This window comes from Lolium rigidum, chromosome 5 (genome assembly GCF_022539505.1).
Source record: "Lolium rigidum isolate FL_2022 chromosome 5, APGP_CSIRO_Lrig_0.1, whole genome shotgun sequence".
Classification (NCBI taxonomy): domain Eukaryota; kingdom Viridiplantae; phylum Streptophyta; class Magnoliopsida; order Poales; family Poaceae; genus Lolium; species Lolium rigidum.
In genome coordinates this window covers 123,282,405-123,291,029 of record NC_061512.1, presented here as the reverse complement: position 1 = coordinate 123,291,029, position 8,625 = coordinate 123,282,405, and the positions used below count along the sequence as shown (strand labels likewise).

The following is an 8,625-nucleotide window of genomic DNA, read 5'->3' as shown; positions in this document are numbered from 1 at the left end:
AAGCTCGACTTGTCGCAAAGGGTTTCCGACAAATTCAAGGAGTTGACTACGATGAGACTTTCTCACCCGTAGCGAAGCTAAAATCTGTGAGGATTTTGTTAGCAATAGCTGCATTTTTCGATTATGAGATTTGACGAGATGGATGTCAAAACGGCGTTCCTTAATGGAGACATTGATGAAGAGTTGTATATGGTACAACCCAAAGGTTTTGTCGATCCTAAAAATGCCGACAAAGTATGCAAACTTCAGCGTTCAATCTATGGACTCGAAGCAAGCATCAAGAAGTTGGAACCGACGCTTTGATAAGGTGATCAAAGACTTCGGGTTTATACAAGTGTCATGGAGAGGCATGTATTTACAAGAAAGTGAGTGGGAGTTCCGTAGCATTCCCGATATTATATGTAGATGACATATTATTGATTGGGAATGATATAGAACTATTAAGCAAAGTGTAAAAGGTTATTTGAATAACGAGTTTTTCAATGAAAGACCTTGGTGAAGCATCGTATATATTAGGCATCAAGATTTATAGAGATAGATCAAGACGCCTAATAGGGCTATCACGAGTACATACTGGACAAGATTCTAAAGAAGTTTAGAATGGACGAAAGTAAGAAAGGGTTTTTACCTATGTTACCGGGCAAGGTCTTGAGTAAGACTCAAGGACCGGCTACGACAGAAGAAAGAGAAAGGATGAGTCGGATCCCCTATGCTTCGGCAGTAGGCTCTATTATGTATGCCATGCTATGTACAAGACCGGATATAGCGCATGCCTGTTAGTTTGACTAGCGAGATATCAAAGTGATCCAGGAATGGAGCACTTGGACAGCGGTCAAGAATATCCCGAAATACTTAAAAAGAACTAAGGATATGTTTCTTTGTTATGGAGGTGACCAAGAGCTCGTTGTAACAAGTTACACCGATGCAAGTTGGAACACCGATCCCGATGACTCTAAGTCACGATGCGGGTACGTGTTTATATTGAATGGTGCTGCAAGTAGTCGGGCAAGCTCGAAGCAAGTGCACGATGGCGAAGTCTTCAACGGAATCGGAGTACATAGCGGCTTCGGAGGCTTTATCGAAGCGGTATGGATGAAGAGGTTCATTGTAGAGCTCGGTGTGGTTCCTAGTGCATTGGACCCACTAGTCATATACTCGTGACAACATGGGTGCCATCGCCAATGCACAAGAACCAAGGTCACACAAGAGGCTGAAGCATATCAAGCTGCGTTACCACTCGATTCGCGAGTACATCGAAGATGGAGAAGTAAAGATTTGCAAAGTACACACGGATCTGAATGTAGCAGATCCGTTGACTAAAGCTCTCCCTAGGGCAAAGCATGACCAACACCAGAATGCCATGGGTGTTAGGTTCCTTACAATGTAATCTAGATTATTGACTCTAGTGCAAGTGGGAGACTGTTGGAGATATGCCCAAGAGGCAATAATAAAAGTGGTTATTATATATCTTTATGTTTATGATAAATGTTTATATACCATGCTATAATTGTATTAACCGAAACATAGATACATGTGTGATATGTAAACAACAAAGAGTCCCTAGTATGCCTCTTAACTAGCTTGTTGATTAATGGATGATTAGTTTCATAATCATGAACATTGGATGTTATTAATAACAAGGTTATATCATTGTTTGAATGATGTAATGGATACACCCAAATTAAGCGTAGCATAAGATCTCGTCATTAAGTTATTTGCTATAAGCTTTCGATACATAGTTACCTAGTCCTTATGACCATGAGATCATATAAATCACTTATACCGGAAAGGTACTTTGATTACATCAAACACCACTGCGTAAATGGGTGGCTATAAAGGTGGGATTAAGTATCCGGAAAGTATGAGTTGAGGCATATGGATCAACAGTGGGATTTGTCCATCCCGATGACGGATAGATATACTCGGGCCCTCTCGGTGGAATGTCGTCTAATGTCTTGCAAGCATATGAATAAGTTCATAAGAGACCACATACCACGGTACGAGTAAAGAGTACTTGTCGGAGACGAGGTTGAACAAGGTATGGAGTGATACCGAAGATCAAACCTCGGACAAGTAAAATATCGTGTGACAAAGGGAATTGGTATTGTATGTGAATGGTTCATTCGATCACTAAAGTCATCGTTGAATATGTGGGAGTCATTATGGATCTCCAGATCCCGCTATTGGTTATTGGTCGGAGTGAACACTCAGTCCGCATAGTTCACGAACCGTAGGGTGACACACTTAAAGTTGGATGTTGAAATGGTAGTACTTTAATATGGAATGGAGTTCGAATATTTGTTCGGAGTCCCGGATGAGATCCCGGACATCACGAGGAGTTCCGGAATGGTCCGGAGAATAAGATTCATATATAGGATGTCATTTTATGTGAATTAAAATGTCGCGGAAGGTTCTATGGAAGGTTCTAGAAGGTTCTAGAAAAGTCCGGAAGAAACCACCAAGGAAGGTGGAGTCCACATGGGACTCCACCTCCATGGCCGGCCAACCCTAGTGGGGGAGGAGTCCCAAGTGGACTCCCCCTTAGGGGGCCGGCCACCCTCCCATATGGGAGGTGGAACTCCCACCTTTGGTGGGAGTCCTAGCTTGGCTAGGTTTCCCCTCTTTTTGGAAGGTTTTTGGTTCGGGTCTTATTCGAAGACTTGGAGACCAACTCTTGGGGATCCACCTATATAATGAGGGGCCAAGGGAGGGGGCCGGCCACCCCAAGACCACAACCTGGCCGCCCCCCTTGAGTGGCCGGCCACCCCCTCCCAAACCCTAGCCGCCCCCTCTCCTCCATAGCTCCCGCGTGCTTTAGCGAAGCTCCGCCGGAGTTCTCCACCGCCACCGACACCACGCCGTCGTGCTGTCGGATTCAAGAGGAGCTACTACTTCCGCTGCCCGCTGGAACGGGAGGTGGACGTCGTCTTCATCAACAACCGAACGTGTGACCGAGTACGGAGGTGCCGCCCGTTCGTGGCGCCGGAACCGATCGTGATTAAGATCTTCTACGCGCTTTTGCAAGCGGCAAGTGAACGTCTACCGCAGCAACAAGAGCCTCATCTTGTAGGCTTTGCAATCTCTTCAAGGGTGAGACTCGATACCCCCTCGTTGCTACCGTCTTCTAGATTGCATCTTGGCTTGGATTGCGTGTTCGCGGTAGGAAATTTTTTGTTTTCTATGCAACGTTATCCTACAGATAAACCACATACAACAATCATGTGGAATTGGTTCTATCGAATCACCTACCATTATCTACGAAGATAATGCAGCTTATGTTGCACAGATGCAAACAGGATACGTCAAGAGCAATATCACTAAGTATATTGCCCCTAAGTTGTTTTATCCCCATGATCTCCAAAAGAGTGGGGAAATAAACATCTTGCAAGTCAAATCATGCGATAACCTCGCTGATCTATTCACAAAGTCTCTACCAACTTCAACATTCCAGAAATATATTCATGGAATTGGTATGCGACGATTCCAAGATTTGCAAGATTCAGGGGGAGTATCTTCCTGAACTCTCCTGTTCAAAGCATCATATTATACTCTTTTTCCCTTAGTGAGTTTACTTTACAGGTTCTCATAAATTTTTTTAATGAGGTAATATCAACATAAGATCATATATCATACTATCCCTTTTCCCCACCGGGGATTTTAGGAAAGTATACACGACATATTTATTGCCCTCTAAATTCTATGGATATACTTCATATCGAGTTAACGGAGGCAATAATCATTCTATGTTGGATCATTTTCTCCTTATTTTCCCACATGGTTTGAAGGAGTTTTACCAGCATATCCTACACTACTTCTCACATTTTCCCACATGGTTTTTGGAGAAGATTATTCCAAGGATGTTCAATCGCAAGTACAAGGAAGGATTAGGGGAAGTGTTAGGATTTAATTAGTTTACTTAATTAAATATGTAATCCATCCTATGTAATGTTGTGTGCGGTTGCTTTGGCAACCATCACGACGCTCCCACGATTGTATAACCGTTCCCGACGGTTGCTCCCGAAACGCCGCCTCCATATGTCGGTTTGTAGAGGCGACGATTCACCTTGTATAAATAGTCGATTATCAATGGAATAAAGAACACAGTTAATTCAATCATTGTCTCTCTCGCTCCATTCTCTCTCAATATCCTCTAACAATTCTGCCTTATTTTTTGAGGGGTTGAGGAATCGTGCTGGTCTAACTTTTTTTTAGACTCTCGTGCTGGTCTAACTGAGAGTTCATTGTCCAGGTCCAGCAAAGAACATGCCTCCGCCCGGCCTGAAAGACCGGCCCAGTAAAACATTTAACAACCGTCAGCTCAACCTATCCGAGAAAACGGGCCAGGCCTGTGATACCATTAACCCTTCAAATATCGGTCAGGGTGAATCCTATACACCGACCAGGTCGGTGCTTACCAAGCACCGCACACCCTGGTAGGGTATAGGCCCCGGCCCATTTTCGTTTTTCCGTTTGTTTTCGTTTTTTGTTTATTAGTTTTCTTTTGTTTTTTGTTTGCTTTTTCTATTTCTTTCTCTTTTTATTTTTTCATTTTTTCAAATTCGGGAAAAATAAATTAAAAATTGTTTAAAATTTAAAAATGTTCAAATTTAAAATTTGTTCAAATCTGAAAAATGTTCAAATCTAAAATTTGTTCAAATTTAAAAAAAAATTCACATTGAAAATTTTTCAAAGTAGAAATTTGTTCAAAGTAGAAAATTGTTTAAATTAGAAAAATATTCAAATTGTAAAAAATTAACAGGCAGAAAAGAAAGGAAAAAAAATTGTTTACTTGATGCTATTGGGCCGGGCCCAGTAAGCCGCGTCGGGCGTGCTTGGGGTGTGCGACTGTGCGGTGCCGTACGGGCACCGCACTGGTCGGCATACAGCAGGTCCCTCGGTCAGGCCATGAACGAGGAGATTCCATACAACTGTTTTTCTTCCTGCGGAAAATACTGAAGAATGATGGTTTTACAAATATGATCGCGTCAATCTTTGCATGGTCAACTGGTCTAGCACATAGGTACCAAGGGGTGAATTAAACTATAGAAATAGATGATATTGCTCTTGCTCATGTTAAACCTGGATTCTCGTTTTGTGATCTATCGACCCTAAACTTCTTCACAATCTTTAGTTTCGTTAAAGCGTAAAGTTGATAAAATTATAATATATTACTATCGTTAAATCTAAAGATCACAAAAAGAGAATATAATATACCTGTTGACCCCAAACTTCTTATACACAATCTTTTTGTGATCTGTTGACCCTGAACTTTTTTTACACAGAATCTTTAGTTTTGCTAAAGCTGAGAGTTGAGAACCAACATGAGGTTGGGTGTTTAGGAGGGTGGTTGTACCCCAGCCCACCAGAGTTCAAACCCCAGGTTTGACATCTGTGTGTCTCATAAAGGTGGAATATTCATTCAGTGGGAGGCGACGTTCCCGCCGACAGCGAGGCGCCTGTGGTGACTTCGTCAATTTCAAGATCCAATCCACCGGCTCAGTCTTCCGAAGGTGCTCATAGGGGTAGGGTGTGCGTGTGTGCGTTCATAGGGGTGAGTGTATACGCGTGTATGTGAGCGTCTACGTTTGTACTATGTTTCTCAAAAAAAAAATTTATTTTCTGAACTTCGGTTGGACTTTTCACTTGAGAAAGGTTGTTCTAGCTTAGTACATTCTTATTTGCTACTTTTGTAAACATCAAGGAAGCCACAGTAACTTTATTTGCTACTTCTGTAAACATCTATAGCTGAAGCATGGTTAACGCTTGTAAAGGGGAAAGCTGGATGACAACAAAAGACTGTTAGATTTCACACAAAAACTGGAAGCTGCTTGTGTGGGAACAGTGGAATCTGGAAAGATGACAAAGGATCTAGCTCTTCTCATACATGGGCCAACGTAATTCTTGCATCTCTTCTTGTATTCTGTAGCGACAGTATAAAACTTAGTTCTATTAATTTTATTTATACTGATTATCTTGACATTGTACAGTGTTAGCCGAGATAAGTATCTGAACACCGTGGAGTTTATTGATGCGGTTGCTGATGAGTTGAAAACAAGTTTGTCAGTAAAATCCAAGTTATGAAGGTACTACAAGTAAGATCATTTCCCCATCTTTCAGCTTAAGTGGCTTGTAGTGCTTCTGCGAGGCTCATGTTTTCTCATCTAAGCATAATCTGCTATTTGCAACGCAGGAGCGAATAGGTCAAGGGACTTGTTAGGATCCCATAATATACACAATTTTATATGGTTGCACTGTGAATAAGAGGGTGGCAAACGATGTTCCTTGTAATGCTCACATAAAAAGCCTCTGGGTGACATTCTGTATGTACCTCGGAACAATGAAGAAAGGCTAGGTTTAGGTCGAAACTAAGACTGCTAAGCCTATAGTTCGCTAAATTCTGATTCAATGATCAAGTCATTTCACGTAGCTCTTCTGAAAGTTCTGTAGTGTTGTTTTGTCACCCCTACATACCACAAGTGATGTTTGTAACAAATAAGCTAGTAGTACTTTATTAAAAAGACTGTCATGTCCCAGACATGGAATCAAAGCCAACTCAAAATATGGAGGTGATCGTCCTTTTACATTGATGCAAGTTACATGTTTCAATAATCCTTATTGCTTCAGTTTCCTGTCATCACTGGGCAACCTGAAGCCGATGCTGCAGAAGCAGCAGGCGCGCTCAAGAAGCTGGCTAGGAAGTTTCCGCGCTCGTAGTAGTACTCTGCCTTCTCCACCTTCATCTCCTCATCAACCTGTATCACATTGTTGCAGTGGACCATATCAGTGTTTGCTCTCTGTTAGTGTAAATTCCCAATTCTGAACAAACGTTAAGTGCATGGACAGCACGGAGATCTTATATATACCAAGGTGCCAAACAAACTTACATGGAAGATGCAGACGCCAAAGAACTCCACACGCTGGCCATGAGGCGGGTGCCCCTTGAACGGCCCCTCCATGTACCCCCAGTGTCTGAACTTGAAGGCGACCTTGGGTGGGCCGCTGCAGTAGACGTCGAGCACCTCGATGGCGAAACCCCGGGGAAACGCCGTCAAGAACGTGGACATGCTAGAATCAGCCGTCTCCTTGTCTGGGTCGTAGATGCGGTGCTCCGGCGGCAGGGTGGTCGCCAGGAACGCATTGTAGCCACCCATGGCGCTCCATTCCTTCCGCGTTAGAGGCTTCATTCCTGTAGGTATTCATGCCGTTTCACGGCGCGCTCATTTCACAAGATCCATGGGTGTAGTGGATGTGCAGAATCGCGGCCATAGCTCATAAAGTCTCACCGTTGGTGCTCCCGGTGTATCCCTGGGAGTGAACGATCTTCTGGTCCTCGGGGCGCACCTTGTGGAACATCTCCATCTCCCAGGTCTTGAGCAAGCGCTGCACCTTCTCTTCCACAGACCCCTCCGGCCATTCCTGTTGCAGTATTAATCATAAACAAGGTTTTGAATAAGACAGTAATAACAATTTGTGTAGACGGAAGGATTTTGCTTTGTAGGGACTGAGGTAAGGTTAATACGTTGGTCCTCTCTTCCTCGAAGAGCTTGTTGACCACGTCGAAGTTTGGAGGGGCTCCAAGCCTCCACACCGTGTTCTTCTCGCCCTCGCCGTGGATGAACGACCGGTACTTGTCCCCTCCGGTTTCTGCAGACGCCATAGCTAACTGCTTTCGTCTCAGCTGAAGGGACAGTTTGATTGCGGCATTTTGGAAGCTGTGAGTCATATAAATAGAGAGGAACTGCATCATTGCAAACGTCACTGCATTGGAAAATAAGAATAGTATGCGCTATCCACCAACCTAATCCTCAAGCGGTCAAGTGGTCCCTGTCTTACTGAAGCTGCCTCCGATCCTTGTGGCTATGACCTGTGAGGTTATGACTCTTCTCCGGTGGAAAATGCTTAGACCATTGACAAAAGTGGCAAAGTTATGTCAGCGAAACTTCAAAAAAGGATTTCGGCAATGACTTGAGTTAAAATAGCTTTGACATCATAGTTTTTCAAGAGTGCAACTTTGACAACAGATTGAAAAGGCTATCCTAGCAATTTCCTGACATTTGTGCTTCTGATCGCAATGTGTTAACCGCTAATGCACCTTTTTTTAAATCAAATCTCAGGGACATAGTCTAATCATGAGGTTAGTATTTTATCATGGTGCTGGATACCAACTTTTTATGGATTCCTTGTTTGTTATCGGGGTCAACCCCAAAACCACAATGTCTCAAAACGAAGAGGCTGAATTTGGAGAACCCTTGTTGTGGCGGCGATGATGTTGTTGGTGTTGTTGATGCTGCACCATTTCTTATCGGTGCGCTTGGCTTAGGCCCGTATCTCACTTCCGGGACACTCGCATGTGAAACAAACTAAGCTACCAGGTTTGTTTAAAAGTTAATATAATGGCTTAGGCCCGTATTTGAATTTTGAACGATCCTTGCAGTGGTGAATCAAATGAAGCGGCTTTTCGCGGGAAGCTATAGTATGATAATTGAGGAAATAAAAATCACCGGCAACATGCTTTAGGCATGAGAATAGAGCTTCAAATAATGAGGCTCATAGACTGGGACGATCAGCAACTACTGCTGACTTTGGACGTCAGGTTTGGCTTGTACAACCACCTGATGGTCTTTG

General features: G+C 43.3%; 1 protein-coding gene across 1 annotated transcript; it reads right to left on the bottom strand.

Moving 5' to 3' along the window:
* Positions 1-6,482: 6,482 nt before the first annotated feature.
* Positions 6,483-7,729, bottom strand: LOC124652148 (pathogen-related protein-like). The gene is made up of 4 exons (XM_047191174.1): positions 7,520-7,729; positions 7,284-7,416; positions 6,885-7,186; positions 6,483-6,752 (listed from the first exon to the last, which is right to left on the bottom strand). Exons 1-4 carry the CDS (start codon positions 7,721-7,723, stop codon positions 6,621-6,623), a joined length of 771 nt encoding a protein of 256 aa, XP_047047130.1. The 5' UTR covers positions 7,724-7,729; the 3' UTR covers positions 6,483-6,620.
* Positions 7,730-8,625: the final 896 nt, after the last annotated feature.

What these genes read in the sequence shown, in the direction of transcription:
- LOC124652148 (XM_047191174.1), bottom strand. Translation starts at nt 7,723, where the DNA reads ATGACTCACAGCTTCCAAAATGCCGCAATCAAACTGTCCCTTCAGCTG. An exon ending in TCGAGGAAGAGAGGACCAAC is followed by an intron (nt 7,417 to 7,519) that starts GTATTAACCTTA and finishes ATACTGCAACAG; the next exon opens with GAATGGCCGGAGGGGTCTGT. An exon ending in ATACACCGGGAGCACCAACG is followed by an intron (nt 7,187 to 7,283) that starts GTGAGACTTTAT and finishes GAATACCTACAG; the next exon opens with GAATGAAGCCTCTAACGCGG.